At 38.2% G+C, this 21735-nt stretch overlaps 3 protein-coding genes across 5 annotated transcripts; 2 read left to right on the top strand and 1 right to left on the bottom strand.

The window, feature by feature from the left end:
• Positions 1 to 119: 119 nt before the first annotated feature.
• On the bottom strand, positions 120 to 2545 carry aamdc (adipogenesis associated, Mth938 domain containing). The gene is made up of 4 exons (XM_055174815.2): positions 2390 to 2545; positions 1908 to 2053; positions 513 to 608; positions 120 to 425 (listed from the first exon to the last, which is right to left on the bottom strand). Exons 2-4 carry the CDS (start codon positions 2037 to 2039, stop codon positions 285 to 287), a joined length of 369 nt encoding a protein of 122 aa, XP_055030790.1. The 5' UTR covers positions 2040 to 2053; positions 2390 to 2545; the 3' UTR covers positions 120 to 284.
• A 226-nt stretch (positions 2546 to 2771) lies between these two features.
• On the top strand, positions 2772 to 12965 carry rsf1a (remodeling and spacing factor 1a). 2 transcript variants are annotated; one of them, XM_055174810.2, is made up of 16 exons: positions 2772 to 3141; positions 4043 to 4134; positions 4214 to 4306; positions 4483 to 4688; positions 5008 to 5126; positions 6223 to 7718; positions 7792 to 8022; positions 8140 to 8244; positions 8334 to 8413; positions 8509 to 8563; positions 9883 to 9986; positions 10074 to 10135; positions 10209 to 10395; positions 10528 to 10775; positions 10858 to 11037; positions 11115 to 12965. In XM_055174810.2, exons 1-16 carry the CDS (start codon positions 2988 to 2990, stop codon positions 11573 to 11575), a joined length of 3873 nt encoding a protein of 1290 aa, XP_055030785.2. In that variant the 5' UTR covers positions 2772 to 2987; the 3' UTR covers positions 11576 to 12965. The 2 variants fall into 2 exon arrangements, with proteins under 2 accessions (XP_055030785.2, XP_055030784.2); XM_055174809.2 differs by having other exon boundaries at positions 2774 to 3141; positions 10852 to 11037.
• A 1219-nt stretch (positions 12966 to 14184) lies between these two features.
• On the top strand, positions 14185 to 20816 carry clns1a (chloride channel, nucleotide-sensitive, 1A). 2 transcript variants are annotated; one of them, XM_055174814.2, is made up of 7 exons: positions 14189 to 14611; positions 15010 to 15146; positions 15282 to 15407; positions 15490 to 15606; positions 15791 to 15970; positions 19243 to 19306; positions 20535 to 20816. In XM_055174814.2, coding segments are annotated over exons 1-7 (744 nt in total). In that variant the 5' UTR covers positions 14189 to 14492; the 3' UTR covers positions 20536 to 20816. The 2 variants fall into 2 exon arrangements, with proteins under 2 accessions (XP_055030788.1, XP_055030789.1); XM_055174813.2 differs by lacking the exon at positions 20535 to 20816 and having other exon boundaries at positions 14185 to 14611; positions 19243 to 19310.
• The last annotated feature ends 919 nt before the right edge of the window (positions 20817 to 21735 follow it).

Below are 21735 nucleotides of genomic sequence, written 5' to 3'. Positions count from 1 at the left end.
TTTCTTAATGTCTATTGACATATCAGGGCCATTTTATGATTAATTGATATAAATTTCTTACGTACTGTTCCTTTAAGAGCCGTATCTGCATACTAAAAACTGAGACTGGAGAGAGTATATAACAAATTACATCAGCTTTAATGATTATAAAGCAAAAAATATATTTTCCATCAAACAAAATGATGTACTTTAAATTGCATCTATGCTCTTTTTAATATGTAAACGCAGATCATCTAAATTGTTAAGGCACTGAAATGAATGAGATGTTTGTGTTAGTGACATCATCAGCAGGTGGAGTGGAAAACCCCACCAACTTTAGCCCCCTGTCCCACCAAAGCATTATATTCTTTAACAGCCTGCTCAGTCTGGAACACCCGGACGTCCACACCCTGTTTCTTCACATATTCAAGGGTGGAAGGAGGCACCTGCGACACAAACACATAGGACATTCACTTACGTTTGTTTGGACATGAAGCAGTGAAGTAAAGATCTGTACAGAAAAATGCATGTACCTGTAAAGCTTCACTCATTCCTCTGCCTATAACCAGCGTCTGTACACCTTTTCTAAGAACCTCATCCAGATCAGCTGGCTGGACACCAGGATGATGCTGAGAAGAGCGCAACTGGGCTTTAGACAGACCTCAAATCATGTTTATTGAAACTAAAATACAACCAGTTTGGGCAGACATGACTGAATTTATGTTTCTCCTGACCTTAAAGATCTTTTGATAAGAAGGTTTATGCTTAAATGCTTGAAAGTGTTCTGTAAATCATGCTTGTGTGGCCCTTTAGTAAGCAGTGTGCAAGATCTTTTAACTACATTTAAAGGGATAGTTCACGTTAAAATGAAAATTCTGTCATCATTTACTCATCCTCATTCTATGAATTTCTTTTTTCCGACGAACACAAAAGAAGATACTTTAAGAATTGACAGCAGATAGTGACCATTGTCCTCCATAGTAGGAATAAAAAAATATGATGGAATTTAATGGGTATTGTCAACTGTGTGCTTACCATCATTTATCACAATACTTCCAAAACATTTTTTTTCCTACTATGGACGTCAATGGTCACCATCTGCTGTGTGTTTACCATCAATTCTTAAAATATGTGTTCTGTTGCCCCACCAGACAAAAGAAATTCACACAGGTTTAGACGAACATGAGGATGAATAAATTATGACAGAACTTTCCTTTTTAAAGATGCAGTGTGTAATTTTTAGAAGGATCTCTTGACAGAAATGCAAAATAATATACAAAACTATATTATCAGGGGAGTATAAAGACCTTTCATAATGATCCGTTGTGTGTTTATTACATTAGAACGAGACGTTTTTATCTACATACAAAGAGGGTCCCCTTACATGGAAGTCGCCATTTTGTGCCGCCATTTTTCTACAAAAGCCCTTAACGGACAATTTTTTTTACTAAGTTGTCTCCGACGATGACATGTTTGTCCGGTGACAGCTTCCGTAGCTTCTCTTTGTGTTTCAAAAGCAAGGAGTGAGCCTTGGACTATGCTGTTGGTTGCAATTCGCATCCTCACCACTAGATGCCGCTAAAATTTACACACTGCACCTTTAAGTGAACTATATCTATAGGGCAACTCTGCAATTTTTTTTATTTTAGTCCCAGTTTAGTCCCATTAATTTTCATATATTCCTGTTAATTCCCATATATTTCCATTGAAAGTTTCCAGCCTTGAAAATATCTGGAATTTTGCAACCCTATCTGGGTGTAGGTGCCAAGATCATCCAGACAAATTATGTTTAGGTTCTGACCAAACCAAAAAAGTTGCATGCTAAGAGATCACATCACAATTATCACATTTCATCACCAAGACATTTCAGTGAAGATGACATGCAGATCATTTTAAAGTCATGAACTTTAAACTGGCGGTCATCTTACATTAGTGCCAGTTTCACGCCAGTCCCAAGCTCGACTGCCACCGGGCCAAACTTTACAGTCTTTATAGGAAGTGGAACAACCTTTGATCTTCATGTGGCCCCAGGATAAGGAAGCGATTTCTGGAGATGACATGATGACCAGCTGTCCTGTTAAAGAGGTTTACATAAGGAAAAGTTTTACATGCATTAGGTACATTTTAGTAATGGCTATTCCTCCTGACTTAAAATAAAAACATATTGAACATATTAATTTTGTGTTTGAAATACCCCCAGGGTAAAATGTAAATACCATGATTCATGAATATGGTAACCATTTAGTAACAGAACCACTCATATTACGATCTCCTGAATAAACCCATTTATATTTAAAATAACTTTTGCACGTGCGTGTAGTTCATGCAACAAATACTTTGTATTGTAAAAGTAGCTGTAAATACAGTAAACCCGTGCACTACATATTCATATATTTTATAATATTCTTGCCTGCAAATTTATCTTGCTTGCGTTCCACTTTAGTGTCAACAAATATGGCAGCAGGTGACACCGCGACACACCCACCACCAACGTCACTGGCAGGGGTCCAATCAGCGTGCGCTCCAGCGTAAGCCGCTCTGATAGGCCGCCGGTCCGTGACGTCATCACAGCTGGAGTCAGTCAGATGGTCCCCATCTCACAGCATAAATTTGCAATGCGGTCAATATAGGTATACGCAGGCTGAAATTTATATTTTAGTGTGTAGTTTTATTTTCAAATCCATTTTTTGTGTTTATATATGCATTCGTTATTTATTTATTCATGTATTATTTATGTATTTGTTCCCTATTACAAACAGATTTTTTTTGTCTTATGTCACGAGCTTCTGCTTGTGAAGCATCAGTAATTATTAATAAAAAATATAACAAATAACAAACGTGATATAATGATGAAGATGATGATGAAGAAGAAGTAAAGCGTGGTGGGTGGTATTGTGCTGCTCCACGCACATCACATGCCCCCTAGATGATGCTCTGGGTGGGTTGTCGCGGTGTATTGTGGGCAGTTTTTGGTCTAAGCGGAGCACAGTTCGTCATCCCCAGGAAAGATGGCTGCTTCGAGCACTACAGCGGGTCTCCCAGCAGCTCCCGGTCCTGGTTTTGCGGTGCTTTGCTCTTTCCTGGAGCGCTACGGGTCTGTTCTGGATCTGCCCGAGCTGACGTTCCCTCAACTGGAGCGGTACTTACAGGACACATCAGTGGGTGAGACATCATAGGAAGACCAGGGGTTTGTTTTTATTGAGACAGGCTCCCCATCAGCTCATCATAGATATGACCAGTTAAAGTTTGTTTCAGTTTCGGATCCATGTTGTCTGTGTGTAGATAAACAGCTTGTATAATGGTGATTTAGTAGGATTTAATCATTTCCCTCGGGCTTTCTAGTGTGGGTATTTTTTCAGCAATGAGTTTAAACAGTCAGGTGTTGTTTCTGTCCTGCGCGTGAAACATTGAACGATAAATCTCTGTATACAACATACATGATGCTAATGCTGTTGTCGTAGCACTAAACACAATTACACGATGAGACGGTTCGTTATTGCATGAGAAATTTACATTCACGTTATTATTAACGCGGACGAGGCTGTAGCCGCGCACTGCGCGTGCGCAGGCCGCTGTCAAACTTCTGATGCTACATTGTAACGACGTAGTAATATAAACAGTCAGCTACAGAGATTTATTTACGCTCTGTTGTTTACGCACTGCTCCCTTTAAAACGACTCGGTAATGTTTAATATCGTACAAATAATATAAAAGCATTATAAAGCTGTATGAAAGTGGACCGTTGTCTCTCGTGTCTAGATTAATGTTGTTGTTTTGGAGCATAGGAAAACGTCATTGACGAATGATTGCAATTGGTTTACGTGGTATGACGTAGCTGGCAGTCCATAACATATAATTGTTTTACATATAAGTTTTAAACATTCCCCATATGTTGTTACTCTTATTTATGTTTGGTTGTGCTAAGCTCTCCATCATCACAGGTTCCCAGTTTTGTGATAGGTCCCAGTTTTGGCTGTTTGTAAACTTTAGTATGTTAGTAAAGAGGAAAAAGTAAAACAGTTTGTCTTTTAAATATGATAATAATGTTTTTTTTTTTTTTTAGTTCCTCCACCTTTGATTGAGCTTCATGTCAAACTACTGCGTAAAATTGGCAAGAGTGTCACACCGGACAAATGGGAGAAGTATCTTATGAAGGTGAGCGTTTTATTTCTAAATCGCATGATTGCAAAAGTACATGCAAGTGCATCAGTTTGATGAAATCGTGTTGGTGCAGGTGTGCCAGGAATTTAACAGTACCTGGGCTTGGGAGCTGGAGAGAAAAAGCTATGCTGAAATGACCGTTGAGTCTAAGACTGAGATTTTAAAGGTCAGTATTTCCCTAACTTAACTAAATAATTTGATGTACATAAACACTCTGATTATACATGCTAATAACATATAATTGTAGTTGTACAAACTATTGAATGGATGAGATATGGTGCTTGTACACAGTAATGACCTAAATTCAATTTCAACCCTACTTTATGTTTCATTTCATTAAAGTACTTGTGTGAATGCCAGTTTGATGACAATCTCAAGTTTAAGACATTAGTTAATGAGGAAGACCCAGACAAGATGCGTCTGCAGCCCATTGGTAGAGACAAGGAAGGCCTTTTATACTGGTTTCAGTTAGATCAAGATCAGAACGTGCGTGTTTACGCTGAAGAACAAGATGACACGGATGGGTCCTCCTGGAGATGCATTGCAAGGTGAGGAAAGATCAGACTGTAGTATAAAACATAGAGATGATTTACGGTTAAGTATATTTGACACACTCATTAACATGCGTTTAAAATCATAAAACATTTTATTCATTTGGCAGATGCTTTAATCTAAATCAAATGGAAGTGCTTTTAAGCCATATGTTTATTATTATGTAAATTCTGTTGGAATTATACCAGAACACCACTGCTGTATCACAACAGCTACAGGAACAGTTTGTTTACTCATAGTGTAACAGTTATAGCTCACTTGCTAAGGCTTATTATTAATTAATGTCATTTTGAATAATTTGTTTTGTTTAAACAGGACAAGAAATGATCTTGCAGACACACTTGAACAGCTGAAAGCCAAGATTGATTCATCTGTCAAACAAGAGGGGCTAGATGGTCAAACCAGCCCAAAAACAGAGAGAGATGATTTTAAAGGTAAAACTCAAAAGTCACTATACAGTATAAGATGCATGATATTTAGACTTGTACTCAACCAGTAATGCCCTACATCAGGGGTCCACAACTACTCATCTTCGAGGGCCAGATTTTAAAATTGTAAATATGACACGGGCCAAACTTTTACCTCAATTTTCACCTTTTATATTTTCTTTTACTTTCACTCCTTAAATCCAGTACTTTTTTAATATTTTAAAAACAATTGCAGTTTAACATTGCAAGTGCCAAATGTTAATAGTTCAACAATGAGTGTAAATAATCAACACGTGTATTTTTGTATAGCACTAACTGTGATGCAGAGCTCTTAAACTTCTTTTGTTTATAACTTTTTAACTTTGTTAAAAATTGTTACATTTTAAGCATTCACAACATATAGCCAGTCTTCTCCTAATAACCTAAATTGCACTTCATGTTTTCTTTTTTTAATATTTTAAGAAATATTAATATTGGCTAAACCGCCTTTCAATTGTATACTGCATTTGGACACGACCGTCGGAGTTCGCCCCCTAGTGGCAGTGAATATATATTTACACTTAATAATTTACTTATTTGTAATCAATAATTTTTTAAGGACTCAGGTGTTATACAGGATTAATAATTTTCACCTTGCACACAGTGTTTTCATTGGAACACACTGAAATACATTACTTACGTAATTACGCCAGAGTGTCACATGCGGTGTAGTTGCATACGTTTATTTTTTGGTTGGCCTCGTCCCACGAAGCCCCTTTCCAACTCTCCTTCCGGTATGTCGGCTTTCATTTGCCATGTACAGTGGAAAGACTGCTGATTTTAAGTCAGACAAAGATGACCGGCGGACCGGATAAAGATGATTGGAGGGCCGCATTTGGCCCGCGGGCCGTCAGTTGACTAGCCCTGCCCTTAATTAGTCTTTCCACATATGTGCTTATGTCACTTATAAACTAGGAGCTAAACTGTTTTACATTTTCAAAGAATGTTTTTACGTTATGTAGGATGATTTTATGTAGAATCAAAAATTACTTAAGCTGGCAGGTCACAAATAGTTTTGGTGTCATCAGAAATGAGTATTAATCATGTGATTATATATTTTAAGGTGAAGCTGAAGACCTGAAAATCTGTGCATCAGGACAAATGGACTTAACTAACAGCATCAACCATTCTAGAGATATTGGGTTAAAACCGGAAAGCGTTAAACGAGAAACATCACCCGATGCTGTTAAACCAGACCGAGAGGTCAAAGATGAAGTTGAATTAAAAGAAACTGTAATATCCAAGCCCAAATCAGAGCCAATCCCAGTTATAGACAACAGAGTCAGCACAATAAAAGTCCTTGTCAAAGAAGAGGTGAAAGATTCTCCCAGAGCTTGGAATGCCATATCCGTTGTCATGCCTCCATCTTCCATCGCACAGGAAAAGCCAACGCAGGACAACAGTAAAGAGATGAAGTTTGAAAATGTGACCAGAGCTATAAAGAGCGATCAACAAGCTAAAATCCCCCTGAAGAAAAGAGAGTTGAAAAGAAGTGAAGGTTATGACATCAGCAATCACTACAGCAATGTTAATCATAACAACAATAACCTTAACACCAATGGTAGCATCAGTACCGGAGGTATAATCGTTCGCAACCCTGCCGTATTACCGGTGAAGGAGAACATCAGGAGTGAAAACCCCACTGAGAAGGTTTCCACTACCGGTGTCCACCAAGACCTCAACATTACATCATCCTGTGGGAATGAGACATCAAGCGTGACGTTCCAAAAGACAATACGAGAACAATACGTCGGTGTTGGAGTAATCAAGGGTCCTCTTGAGCTAAAGAGGTCATTGACTGAAAACGATAAAGCAGCGGACAGAAATGGTCTTCATGGAAATGGAGTGATCTTGAAGCCTGGGGCTGGAGATGCCGATGGTGTCAGACAGTCTGTCCTTGTCGGGAAATCTGTGATTAAAACAGACAACGGTGCAGTTACTTGTAGTGTCCCAGATGAATTACCTTCCGAAGATGTTAGCAAGACGTCTGGTAAAGCATCAGACCTTGTTGAGCATGAATCTCCCAAGATTGAAGATGTGGAGGAAAACAAAAATGAGAAATCTATCAAAATAAAGAACAGCAACTCAGACAGAAGAAAAACTGATAAAACAACAGAGAAAGAAAGTAAAGATAAGGCTCTGAAAAGCCCAAGAAAGAGGAGCTTAGAAAAGAGCAAATCCAAGCTACACAGAGGAGAAGAGGGAGAAGAGTCCTCTTCCAAAAAGGTGAAAGGTGAAACGCATGGACACTATGATGACGAAGAGGTATCTTCAGAACTTCAGAAGGAAGGGATTCGTCTGAAGATTAAGATCCCGCTTCACAGACGTACTCCTGAACTCCAGCACAAGGACGTTGAGTCAGAAACCGGCAATCGACGGTCCCTACGAAGATCTCCAAGAATCTGCAAGCCCAGCCCCAAGGCGGCAGATATCCGGAAACAAGACAGGAAACTTACAGCCTCCTCTACGGCTCAAGATGAAGACGAACATATGAAAGATGAAGAGGCCAAAGTACAGCCCAAAAAAGTGGACTTGGAAGGACAGACCAAGTCACTGAAGGTAATTTATACGATTTTTTATCTAAACACAAAATGTGAACGTTTTTATTCACATAGATGTTTGACTTCTTCAGGCCAAGCGGCGACACAGGCGGACCCGTTGGTCTAAAATTCGTTCTAAAAACTGCAAATCCAAAGAAGCTCTGCCGGAGGACGAGGATGCGGGTGATGACAAAGCTACGAATGACGAGGACAACAAATCGGAGAGAGGAGACGATAAGACCGAGACAGATTCGGATGGATCGAATGAGCTTCCGCCTGAAGATGCTTGTAAACATTGTGGTCTTGCCAACCACCCGGAACTGGTGAGTTTGAGGAGACAATATATCTGATTAAAAATAATGAATACACATATATCCCAAAGGTTAAGCACAGTTCTTTGTGTTTTCTGATATCTTCTCATCTGTGTGTTTGTGTGGCAGATTCTTCTGTGTGACATGTGTGACAGTGGTTATCACACAGCCTGTCTGAGACCTCTTCTTATGATCATTCCTGATGGAGAATGGTTCTGTCCTCCCTGCCAGCATGTAAAGAGTTCATCTATTACTGTTCGACTGTAAATAAAACACTGTGTATGTAGACTCTGCACATGAACTTATGTTCTTGTCATTCACAGAAGCTTCTCTGTGAGAGGTTAGAGGAACAGCTTCAGAATCTGGACACTGCTCTGAAGAAGAAAGAGAGAGCTGAACGCAGGTATACACACACAACATCTCACCTTCATGGCTATCAGTTAGATCATATAAATACAGTGATGTGATGTCTTGGATTTGTCTCTTTATTTCTCTCAGGCGTGAACGCTTAGTTTATGTGGGCATCAGCGTGGAGAACATTATACCAAATCCAGTAAGTCTGCAGCTGCAACTATACTGTACCATACTTTACTATACTAGAATATACCATACTATACTGTGCTGTACTGTACTATACTGTAGACTAGATTATACTATAGACTGTACTGTACTGTTTTGTACCGTGCTGTACTGTGCTATACTGTAAACCAGTGTATCTCAACCAGGGGGCCTTGGCCCACCGGGGGCCTCAAGACGATTCAAATTAGGACAAATAATAGGTTATAAAAAGCTAAAACAACCAAAAATCTAGATATTTCTTATTGTTTGGTTATTTTTGTAACAAATCTACATAGTATAGTCATGCCAAGCTCTAGTACATTTAATTGGGCAGAAATAGGCTTTATCCCCAGCTGCACTACTTCCTAAACTTCAGCCAGCTCCTTGTTTCCTGTCTGCCATTATTGGACAAACTGATTAATCCAGGTGTGCCTGACCTCAGTAGTCACAAACAAACTGATTAATCCAGGTGTGCCTGACCTCAGTAGTCACAACAACAATAATCAGACACACCTGGATTAATCTAGATCTAGATTTTACCATAGACTATACTATACTGTAAACACTAGCGCTGCGTCCGAAAACTCAAGGAAGGCAGTGACTCGTTGCCTCGCTGCCTCATGAGGAAATGACTTCGGAGGTATGAAGGCAGCTCAGAAAAGACTTTCAGACACACTTCAAAGGCAGCGTGTTTGAAATATAAACAGAGAGCGCCTTTGTGATAACTAATCACATATTTGAAAACTACAATAGTAATTTCTCGCTAGAAATGCAATTAAAATATAAATAAAGTGACAATAAAGTGATTTGATTTGATTTGATTAAAAGGTGTAAAAAGTGAAAATCTACCTTTATTTACACTAAATTGGTGGTCCAGTCGCGTCCTTGGCCGCCATTTTATTTTTTCGAACTCGACCGGGCTTGACCAATCAAGTTCTTAATGTACGCCCACGCATAAGTATCTCAGGAGACAGGAAGTAAACCAAACATTGAATTCGGACATGCCTTCATGCCTTCCTGCCTTCCTGCCTTGGAAAGCTGCCTCAGAAGGCAGCAATTTAGAGTTTTCGGACGCAGCCTAGATTATACGATATACTTTACTATACTATACCATACTATTGACACTAGATTATTCTATAGACTATACTAAACTTTTTTAAGTTTATGATTGTTTCATGTCTTGCCACTGTACTAAATGAATAAATATAAATGTATGCCATGATCAAAATTAAATGCTTTTTACAAACAAAATGCTTTGTGGACAGCTGTAGTTGGATTATTAATTTGGAATGTTGTGGCACTCCTTCATGGCAGGATGGTGATGCAGAAGACAGTTTGACAGAGAAGAAAAAAGATGCCAAGAAGATTAAGAATCTGGGACGCCGATCGACCAGGACGAGGAAATCTATCAGTTACAGGTGATCAGTGTTTTTCACAGACTCTCATAGAAGTAATAATGAAGAGTTTGACTCTTTGAACCTCATCTTCTCATCACTTCTGATCAGGTTTGATGACTTTGATGAAGCCATCGATGAAGCGATAGAGGAAGATCTTCAAGATGAAGCAGGTTAGTCTCATGAGGCTTGTGGGTCTTTCATTGCATTTTGGTTTGAGTTGATATTTTACCACGTCTCCTGTAGGTGCTGTACGTGATACACATGCGTCGACCGTCACGGCTCAACAGCAGAACGTGGTCAGCCGTGAAAGTCGCCGTTCTGTGAAGCCCCTCGCACCACGCAAGAGGAAACGCCGGCGACTTAACGATTTGGATAGCGACAGTACGGTGGATGAGGAGGAGAGTGAGGACGAGTTTCAGCTCAGTGACAGGTGTGTGGTAGAGATACATAAACCCATATATTAGTATACTAGTATATAATATTATAGGTTCAAAGTCCTACATCAGTTCCTCAAGCTCTGACGTGTCAATATCTGCATTAATGTATATTATTTAAATGCTAGTATGGAGGAGGAGGAGTTTGTGGTTTCCGGAGAAGAGGATGATGCTGACGTGGGCTCTCGTGAGGGCAGTGAATGGGGCAGCGCTGAGAGTGACACTGGTAATCAACCGAGATCCAGAAGAACCAGCAGAACCACACACACGCAAAGAGCCATGAGGAGCAGACGCAGACTTTACAACAGACGGAGAGGCTCTTCAGAGGAGGAAGTGTTGGACACAGATGAGGAAGAGGAGGAGGAAGAGGAAATGGGTTAGTTTTTTCAAATTCATATACAATTTGTTTAAATGGCTGCTCATATGTGACCTCAAATCCTTTCATCTGTCAGAAACAGAAGGATCGAATGAGTTCAGCGAGAGTGACGTGGACACGAGCAAAAGACGTCCTCGGCGCCGTCAGAACTCTTTTGTCAACTACTATGAAACTTCAGAATCGGAGGGATCACAAAAAGCGTCCAATCAGAAGAACCCATCTCTTCTTCACCGTCGCCGATTATCCAGCTCCAACAGTGAAGGTCAGTACCGACTATTTTTACCCTCAATCAGCAAAAATGTAAACACAAACCCATTTTGTTTTATCCTCCATTTGTAGAGTCCATACTTTCTAAAGACTCGGAGCCAAAGCCCCTGCAGAGGAGAGACAGAGGACAGAGGAGCGCGTCTAAGAGGAACGACTCCAAACAGAGACACAAACAGCTTAAACAGAGACAGCAGAGAAGCTCAAGTGAGGAAGAGGAAGAAGGAGAAACAGAGGGGTCTGATGAAGACCAGCGACCTCTACGCAAGAGATCAAACCGCATAGAAACAGACGAAGAAGAGGAAGAAGGCTTGGGGCACAGAAAGCATAATACACGAGGAAAGATCATTGAGGACTCCAGGTTGAAGCACACAGCCAGAAACAGCGCAGGGCCCCGGGGTCCCTCCAGGCACAATGGCCTGGTCCCTCTGAGGGCCACAGCTCAGGATGATGAGGATGAGGATGAAGATGAGGAAGAGTTTACTGGAGTCACGGACCTTGTTAACTTTGTTTTTGACAGTGAACAATTGTCCTGATACATTTCTTTTCTCATCGCTAGAATGTTCCTCATCGGCCGCCGTAGTCTTCAGTTTTTTCTGGTGTAGTGGACCAAAGCATTCAGAGATGTTTGAATGCACTGTGTTTCTTCACGTCATCCGCATGCATCCCCGGGTGTAGAACAGGGTCTCCTTAATACTACGCTAACAGATCCTCAGAGTAAAGCACTTTGTCATTTTGGCCAGTAAGATTTCATTTGTATAAAGAGGCCGATGTCCTCCTGTAGATACACTGGCCGAATCGCATCTGACGCTTTAAATGTTACGTGCATTTCAAACTAGTGTTTTAAGAGTTTCCTGTACATATGTTTTCCTGTTTGTTATACATTTGTTGAAGTTGGGAAAGGGGTATTAATAGATGTTAATCCAGGATGCTAAATCTTTGCCTTTTAGCAGTACAATAATAATTCAGTAGAAATCTTAAAGGGATAGCTGTCACAAAAATGAAAATGTCCTCGTATGACTTTCATTCTTCTGTAGATCACAGCAGATGGTCTTTTCTGCTCTCTTTCTATACAGTGAAAGTAAATGATGACCAGGACTTACAATAAAGTACCATAAATGAGTCTCTATACAACATTTTACGCCTGGTTATTTCATTGTATGAAAAAGAGGAGTTGTCTTATTGTGTTCTATAGAAGAAAAAAAATCATACAGGACTGATATTAAGGTAAGTAAAAGATGACATTGTCTCCATTTTTGAGGGAATTATTATTTTTAACTATTTAGTAGGACCATTTTATAAACAAACACAGGAGCCAACTTTACAGGCAAACTGGAAATGATCATAATATTAAAAGTTTGCAGCTTAACTGAGAGACTACTAAAATTACAGTATGTTGTATTAAAAAATATTAACTTTTTTTAAATTAGGACATTTCTGTACTTGAAGTTAGTTAAACCTCAGCATCGAGTCATTTGATATCCCTTTAAAATCATTTGTTATGAAGGTTGAACCTATCTGAGGTTGATGTGCCTCTGTTGTTCTGTATGCACTTGTTGTTGAAGCACCTTTGATTGTGTCGTCGGCTCAATTCAACATGGCAGACTGGATCTAAAAGATGATCTCCTAAAGGAGTTTCGGTATTTAATTTCAAGCTGGTGTTCTTCATCCTGTAGACTGACTGAATAAGAACACTACGAACGCATTCCAGAAATGTTTGCCTTATAAAACTATTTCAATATTCAACAACCCCATAAGCACTAGATTTATGCTGGCCTCGGCTTTTAGTTAAAGAATGTGTTTTCGGCTGTATACTACTGGAATTTATGTTCTTTTTATTATTTTATGTTTTATCTTTTATTATCCAGATGTAAGTCTTCATATTTTAAGAAAACTATCCACAAAAATAAATTTAATGTTCCTGTTGCTGTTTTTTCCCTAATATGTCTTTTTATAAAATACATTAACTGTAAAAAATGCAGCATGAAGTTAAAACAAGTTGGTTTTGCAAATCAATTCAACCTACAATTTAAAATATTGACCTGTGATAAGTTGACATAAGTTATAAAAACAAGTTAAAATGGTAACTTTAAGTTAACAAATTATGTTGATTTGACAAAAATGCTGCATTTTTTACAGTGTGTATTGGCCAGATATATAAACAATGTTGAAAACATTTTTAAACTAATTAAATCCATGATGGTAGCATATATAATTAAATATGAATAAATATAAAATATTTTATAAATCCAAGTAAAATTCTATACAAATAAAAAAAAAACATCCAGGATAAATGTTTTTTTTTATTATTAAATATATATTTAATATATATTACAAATTATATGCGACCTTGTCTTTGAAAACACAGCAAGAGTCATTTTTGTGATTTACTTTTTTTATAAAACACATATTTTACTGTACTGAGCATAATTAACAATTTCTCCAGGCCTGAGGGGGCGCTACAGTTTAAATCGTGGCATTAAAACGCTTTTCTCTTGTGCCATATCGCGGGGCACATGGTGCTAATGCATAAATAAATAGGTAGAAAAGCAGAGATTGGATTTTCGGTAGTGCCACAAGAGGCGGAGCCCGACCGCTTTGTATCTCATCGTGCGATCAATTTTTTTTTTAATCCATCGTGTTTACCTGGTTAAAATCTCTTGTCGTACAACATGTGCAAGATATCTGTGTTTTCTTAAAAAAATACCCCTGAAACTATTAATCATTTATTTATTGAGTGTCCCAAGTACAAATGGTTAAATACTTACAAATAACGTGTGCTATTTTATGTAAAATATTTCGTGTAAATAGTAATTTATTCTATTTAGCTCTTTGCTGTATTTTTTAGATTAATATCAACATTTCGACCGATGAAATTACTTGCTCATACAACCAATGAAATAAAGCAGCGACGGCTTTGTCACGTGGTAACTGTTACTCTCCTCAGCGCTGGACCAATCAGAATCGTTTGCGATTACTAGGTTAATTATTTATTTAATATTACTGACGCACATTTTCTATTCGTTGTTATTCATTTGTGTATCTAATAAATTAAAAAAATATATATTTTTGTAAACACATATTTTTATGACGATAAAAAAAATCTTCAAAAGTGAATGAGCTTCAACGCAGAGTTCGGTTGTTTGGTCCGTGACGCGCCCTCTGGTGGAAGATCCACGTGCGTTTCACAGGAACGTCCGTTAGAAATGAATGAGACCCAAAGAAGTGACGCATGACCGCGGTTTTCCGAGTTATTAAAACATTCAAAGTTCCTCGCCACGCAAACCGTTCGCGTTTTACGCGCGTGTAAATGCAGCACAAGAAAGCGTAAACATTTGGGTGTGAGTAAAGAAGAGCTGAGAAGTGCCGCGTGTCAGTAACGTTACAGCGCCAGTGTTCGTGCATTCAGCAGCTCCACAGACATTTCATATAATAATATTAATATTTATCGTGATGGTTGTATTGAAGAGTTTACCTCCACCCAGCGAGGGCATCAAACTTCAGCAGGCCGATACTACAGCGGTTCTGGACGGGAAGAGACTGGGGTCAGGGACCCTGTTTGTGGCTGAGGCGTGAGTTTCTTTCAGTATTGTTGCTTGTTTTAACTTTTCATAAACTGTTAAATACGATTTGTGTTTATATTACACTTGTTTGCTACATGTGGACATGTTTAATAGTTTATTTATTTGTATTAACATCTTATTAAAGTACTTATGACAACAACATGGCACAGTGATGGGAGTTGGTATAACAGTGTGAGATTTACCTTGACTGTGTGTTTTTACCTTATCAACCATGGTACTTACAGGGATAAAATATTTATTTAAACAAAAATCACAATTTTAATAATATTATGCCCTAAACCCATATTTGTGCCATGGAGCTGCCACAATGTATAGACAATGCAGTACCACCATTAGCCTTAAAGTTGGCATGTTTGCATCATTTCTGACCTGCTGTGTCCTTTCAGGCATTTGTCATGGTTTGATGGGTCAGGTATGGGTTTCTCTCTCGAGTATCCCTCCATCAGTCTACACGCAATCTCGCGAGATCCTGGAGCATTCCCAGAGGAACATCTGTATGTGATGGTCAATGCAAAACTGGATGGTAAGGCATCATCTACCAAACTTTAGAATCAGAATAGATTTACTAATAACCACCCATAATAATAGCCAAACACTTTAAAATCATTCTCAATTTGTATTGTGTGTTTGGCATGAACAATATTTATTGTGTCATCAGATGAAGGTGAACAGGAGATGGAGGATAAAGCTCCAGATGATGCAGGAGAAGATGAGAGTGACAGTGGCAGTGAGGGTTCAGAAACCATTACTGAGATTCGCTTTGTGCCCAGTGATAAAGCTGCTTGTGAGTCAGTGTGAAACAAACAAAACATGAGAATGATTCAGTGCTTCTTCGTCATCGTTTGTGAATATGTGTTTGTATGCAGTGGAGTCCATGTTCTCGGCCATGTGTGACTGTCAGGCGCTGCATCCTGACCCGGAGGATGCTGAGACGGATGATGATGAAGATTATGAAGGAGAGGAGTATGATGTAGAGGAGGCAGGTGAGTGTTTCTCTACCCATGATGATGCATTGAGGCTGTCCACAAAATGTGAAACAAACAAATGGTGCCATCTAAACAGACTATTTTAAGTTTATGTAAATCTGTATAGCCTATAATTGTTGTTAAATATTGTTACTGTAGTTTTCTGTCTCACACCTCACAGTGGTTTTCTCATTTTTTTAAGAACAAGAGCAGGGTCAGGGAGACATACCTACGTTTTACACTTATGAGGAGGGTCTGTCTCATCTGACATCTGAGGGTCAGGCCACACTGGACCGATTGGAGGGGATGTTGGCCCAGTCAGTCGCTCAGCAGTACCACATGGCGGGAGTCAGAACAGACCAGGCCTCAGCTGAATTCGAAGGTCTGTGTGTGTTTAAAAAAGCTGATTATTGAAAAAAAATATTGAAAATTCTTACTTCTGCCATGGTTGGCATTGTTTGCAAAATGGTGTTATAAGAGTTATTGTTACTGTGGTAAAAAAGATTGTATGAGAAGATCTCGTAATCTAATCATTTATTCGAGTTTTGCATCTTCTGGAGCATATCAATATTGCTAGGTGGTTGCATTCCGGTCCAAATAAAAAAGTCGAAACCAATATATTTATCATTTTATCATCTGTTGAATGAGTTACAGTTCAAGTTTTTCAATCTAAGTCCGATATTAACTCTTACCGCGGCAGCATTTAAAAAAAAGTTGCAAACCAGCCCCAGCATTTTTTTAATTTTTACAAAAGTTTATGTTCTTATTTAAATATATAAACATACAATATATCAAATGAAAGAACAGCCCCTCTCTTTTAAAAAAAATCCTACTTTTTATCACCTCTCAAATTATGGGTAATTTTATGCAAAAATACCAAATTTTGAACAAAAAGCTTAAATAATTACATTTTTGTAAAAGACTTTTCTTCGAGATCAGATTCAGAGCGATGATCAAAACATACACAGAGTATTTACTGCTTTCGGATCTGTAGATGCTTTAGTGTTTTATAAGTTGGGTAAAAGCACCACGTAGTGGATAATAGCGGAAATATGCATAGTTGTAAAAACATCGTCATTAGCAGGGAAGCGTTTTCTCTTAATTGACGAGATAACACTTCATTGGCGGGGAAAGAGTTAAATGTGTTCTCAGTTTGTGACACTACAAACAGAAAAATGTGATATTAACCACCCAGCCAAATTTGAATGATTAAAAGAAACGGCAAATAAATAAATTAGGAAACGGGACTCTGCTCTAAGATGCTGGGGGCGTGTCCACTGTCTGCGCTGAAACCACACCCCCTCACGGGAAAGCTGCTGTTTCTGGCTGCATCTAAATACCCACACTTGTGGTCTTTGCACTTGACTGCTTACATGACGTATTTCATATTTGGCCCAAGGGTTCTAGTAGGCGTTAAGATCCAAAGTGCGTATGTAGAATTATTCAACCAATGGGACACACGAAGGCCTTGTCCCAAATGGCACACTCCGGACTTGTGGACTTCCTCAGAGTCCACTTTTGATGACATCATGTAGTGCAGACCTTAGGACCCTTGACAAAAGTCCATGAGGGTGCACCAGAGTCGTATTTTGGGACAGACTCGAGTATTACGCCGGAAATAGGAAGAGAAGTTTGATTCTCTGATTGAATCGTCTGATTGCTCTTTCGCAAGGACTTCTAGGATGGTAAAGTGCACGAAGGCTGGTGCAGTGCGGGCTTCGCCAATGATCGCATCAAGGGGGAAAAGGGGGCGCTGATAAGCACACTTCAGAGCGTAAAAATGACAGATTGTACGCACAATTTAAAGGAACAGTATGTAGGATTGTGGCCAATCGCAATCACAAAACTGGTGGCCAATACACAGCATGATAACATAAACATCAGTTGAGGGCTGCAACTCCACATTCTAAATGACAATATCCTGGCCAGACCACTGTTGTCAGTTATATAAGTATTTGAAATGAAAATGACTTCTTAACTCTTTCACCGCCACTGACGAGATATCTCGTCAATTAAGAAAAAACGCTTCCCCGCCAATGACGTCTGTCCGCAATACCGCTATTATCCACCAGGTGGCGCCCGTCTGCAACTTTTTATACCCGGAAGTATTGCCCTATGGCAAGCGCCTGCATGTCCGTGTCTGTTTTAAAGATCGCTCTGAATGGGATCTCTATGAAAAGTCCGTCACAAAAATGGAATTATCTCTGCTTTTTGCTCAAAATGTGGTGTTTTTGCAGAAACCTACCCATATTCAAAAGCTGATTACAAAAGTACCACTGAAGGTAGGATGAAACGTTTTTTTTTTTTGTTTGAAAGCAGAGGGTCTGTTCTTTCATTTGGTATATTGTATGTTTTATATATTTAAAGAAGAAAATTTTCTGGAAGGCATTAAACTTTGGTGAAAATCATGAAAACGCTGGCGCTGGCTGGCAACTTTTTTAAAAAACGCACAGTGTATTTGCTGGTATTTGTTTACCACTAGTACATGCTGGTGACGTTGCGCTAACGCGTGACGCAGCGTCTAAGCTTCCGTGTCATCATCGTACAGTCTACATGCTTGTCGTACCCAAGTTTAAACGATTCATGTCGCACAGTGTGATTAGGTAATGATCTTATACACTGAAAAAAAAAGATAAAAATGATTCATTGAATTAAATCAATTTTTTTAAGGTAAGTGGTTGCAATCCATTTATTTAAGCTACTTTTAAACAAAAAAGATAAGTAATGTAAAATAAAACATAAAACTTTTGTTTAAATGTAGCTTAAATAAATTGATTGCAACCACTTACCTTAAAAAAAATGATTAAATTCAATGAATAATTTTTTTTCAGTGTAGGAATGCAAAAATCCTGCAGTGTATCCTGGGCTTAAGGGCACTGCACTTTGCTAGTTTAATCACATGGGACAATTTTGCACACTTACTTCCTGTAGTGTGCACGCGCTCTCGAGTGGCCAAGACCGCAATTGTGGGTATTTTATTTTTTTAATTCTTCCAAATACCACTACAACATGAATAGATGCTCTTGATTGTGTCGGGGTGGGGCCATGATTGGTGGCTCCATGGTGTCATCGAGTCACCGTTTTAGCCCTTTCCAAATGTGGAAAATCTTTGTAACTCCATGTTGTAGCTCCACTATTCAGTAATTTATAATTTACAGTATTTGTAACGTCTTTCAGTAATACATTTATACTCTGTTTATTTTCTGACATGACTACATTACATGAAAATTAGGTAGTAATAGTAGTGATAATTCCCTTACCAAACACCACTAATGATGAAATTGTAGTTGTAGATGATATTGTGCTTACTAAACTAAATATCTGTAGGATATAGCCTGATATAATGACCCGTGGTCATGGTTCTCCTATAGGAATATAGTAAAGCAGAACTATCCACAAGGTGGCAGCAATAGTTTCTTTTAGCATCTTTGTGTTCACGCCTGTGTGCTCCATTGACTGATTGATTCAAATGAAAACATATCTGTGTTACATTGCATGTATGTATGTATCAAAGTAAAGCACTCATGGGCTCATAAGTGGCCGTGTGTTTCTAAAATAAACAGGATTTCCTGAACACTACTGTAATGGGTAAAGCCCCAGGGGAAGTGCTGGGCAGGATGGGGGTCATTTAATAGACCTGTTTCTTTCTTTCAGATGGAATGGAGGTCGACTCGAACGCAGTTGCTGGACAGTTTGATGATGCTGATGTGGACCACTGGTAAATAAACACCTCCGACTAATACATCTACAACATTTTGACTTCTGGATAACAATTATATCAGATTAAAACTCCAGTCACGTTTTAATGGGACCCTGTTCAAAAATGTGTAATTAAATGTGTTTACAAAATCTCTTTGGACTTTTTAGGGAGTATAAAAGTGAAATCTGCCTTAAATGGACAAAACATTTTAATTCTTCAAATAGGTTTCGCATAAACCTTCCTTATCAGATAAACAGATAGGCCTCACCCGAAATTGACAACTTTGGTTGAGATAACGTTGCACTATTTTCAGAATAACAGAGCCATGTTTTAAAGGGGACATATCATGAAAATCTCACTTTTTCCATGTTAAAGTGCTACAATTGGGTCCCCAGTGCTTCAATTAACCTAGAAAATGTGAAAAAGAACAACCCAGTAACATAGTTTTGGTAAACCATTCTCTGCAAGCATGTGAAAAAATAGATCATTGAAATTGATTCCCTTTGTGATGTCATAAGGGGATCTTATTATAATAATACAGCCCCTTAATCTGCGCTATTCAACCACAGCGCTGCCATTTAGTGCATAGAGAGAAAAAATAATTGACATAATTGATTTCAATTTCAACAAACCACCATTATGGCGATCAGTGTTTGCATTTCATCAGCTCATTTGCATTTTATAAGACACATCCAAAAATGGCATTTTTGCTTACACTTACAAAGTGGCGATTTAAACATGTTATAATAAATATGATGTATGATATTTTGAGCTAAAACTTCACATACGACCTGTGGGAAAATCTACGATTTATTTTACATCTTAAAAAAGTCTTGTGAATGTCCTCTTTTAAAGGGATAGTTCACGCAAAAATAAAAATGCTGTCATCATTTTCTCACCCTCATGTTGTTCTAAACCTGTATGAGTTTCTTTTTTTCTGATAAACACAATGAAAGTCAATGGTTACAATCATTTATCAAAATATTCATATATGTTTATCAGAAAAAAGGGTTTAGAACAACACGCGAATGAGAAAATGATTTCAATTTTAGGTGAACTATCCCTTTAAAAAAGTCAGTGTTTACAGTTTACCAGGCAATGAGTCTAAATTATTAAAATATGATATGAGGGAAGTTAATATTAGGTTGACATCAGTATTGGCAAATACAAAAATGACCAGTGTAGAAATGTTTTAACATTTTTAATAAGAGATCCTTTTGCATCATTTGTGTTTTTTCTCTACCAGATGGAGCGTGTCTGTAAACTGCTGATTAAAGCACTTCACTGAGGCATGCTGGGATACTGACTGACTCACTGATACACTCGATCTCTTTTCTAATCTCTCTTTCCCTGAATTTACTGAGCAGTTTTACAGTCTGACATTTACCCCGGCACTTATATGTCTCGCTAATGTACTTCGTACGAGTAGTTTTCCCTGAAGACCAAAATAATTCTCCTGTAAGGATTAATGTTTGTGTTTAATGTTAGTTTCAATAAATACAGCTGTTTTTGTACAAAGTCACTATTACATTTGTTGTCTTATTTCTTCTCATGTTCTCTCTAGTGTGTTGCTGTAATGAATATTTAGCTAAAATCCAGTTTAATTATATCAGATGTTTGAGACATTTCCTGTGTATGTTCTCTCGGGATGTGAAGTATTTTATCAATTCATCAAAGTATTCTGTGGTAAATCTCATGGTCAGGAATGTGTCCAGGTCACATTTCACCACAACAGCAATAGAAAGTAAACAGGTTTTGCATAAAGAAACTTTAAGCCTTAAAGGGATAGTTCACCCAAAATCCTGGCATAATTTTCTTGTAAACCTGTATGAGTTTCTGCTGAACATTATAAAATATATTTTGATAAATTGGTAAGCACATGGTTGATGGTACCCATTGACTTTCCTGGTGTTTGTTTATTCTATAAGTTGATGGGAACAGTGAACGGTGTGCTTACCATCATTTATCAAAATGTCTTTTGCAGAATAACGCAACTCGTACAGGTTTAGAAGAACATGAGATGAGAAAAATGAGTGCATTTTCATTTTTGGCTGATTTATTAATTTAACCCTAATAAGACCCCGGGGGTCAATCCTACCCCAAGCCACTTTTCTTTAGTTTAAAAACATGGTTCCCTTCATCTCAGTGGAATAAGATTTTGTAACTTTTCCAGATTATCTGTCAAGATTCATATAAAAAATGAGGCTAAAGATGTTGTTCTAAAGATGCGTAAAAAAATGTTACTTAAATAGTCCCTTTTGGGGTAAAAATGACCCCAATTGAAATTAATCGAAAATGCAAAAAAAATCATTTTTTTTTCTTTTTATTTGCAAAAAAAAATCAATGCATCCAGAATAAATCTGAAATTTTTAACATAGAAAGGTAGGCCTGGTACAAGAGCAAAATGCAACGTAGAAAAGACATGCTCAATCTCACACACAAACAGA

The sequence above is a fragment of the Misgurnus anguillicaudatus genome, chromosome 15 (genome assembly GCF_027580225.2).
Source record: "Misgurnus anguillicaudatus chromosome 15, ASM2758022v2, whole genome shotgun sequence".
Taxonomy (NCBI): Eukaryota; Metazoa; Chordata; class Actinopteri; order Cypriniformes; family Cobitidae; genus Misgurnus; species Misgurnus anguillicaudatus.
The sequence above is the reverse complement of the archived record's forward strand: the minus strand, read 5'-3'. Positions and strand labels throughout refer to the sequence as shown.

Coding starts and splice junctions, on each gene's coding strand:
- rsf1a (XM_055174809.2), top strand. CDS start 2,988: ATGGCTGCTTCGAGCACTACAGCGGGTCTCCCAGCAGCTCCCGGTCCT. Junction 5,127..6,222: donor AGAGAGAGATGATTTTAAAG/GTAAAACTCAAA, acceptor ATATATTTTAAG/GTGAAGCTGAAGACCTGAAA. Junction 9,987..10,073: donor AGGAAATCTATCAGTTACAG/GTGATCAGTGTT, acceptor ACTTCTGATCAG/GTTTGATGACTTTGATGAAG.
- aamdc (XM_055174815.2), bottom strand. CDS start 2,039: ATGTCATCTCCAGAAATCGCTTCCTTATCCTGGGGCCACATGAAGATC. Junction 609..1,907: donor GGCGTGAAACTGGCACTAAT/GTAAGATGACCG, acceptor CGCTCTTCTCAG/CATCATCCTGGTGTCCAGCC. Junction 426..512: donor GAATGAGTGAAGCTTTACAG/GTACATGCATTT, acceptor TTTGTGTCGCAG/GTGCCTCCTTCCACCCTTGA.
- clns1a (XM_055174813.2), top strand. CDS start 14,493: ATGGTTGTATTGAAGAGTTTACCTCCACCCAGCGAGGGCATCAAACTT. Junction 14,612..15,009: donor ACCCTGTTTGTGGCTGAGGC/GTGAGTTTCTTT, acceptor GTGTCCTTTCAG/GCATTTGTCATGGTTTGATG. Junction 15,607..15,790: donor GTATGATGTAGAGGAGGCAG/GTGAGTGTTTCT, acceptor CATTTTTTTAAG/AACAAGAGCAGGGTCAGGGA.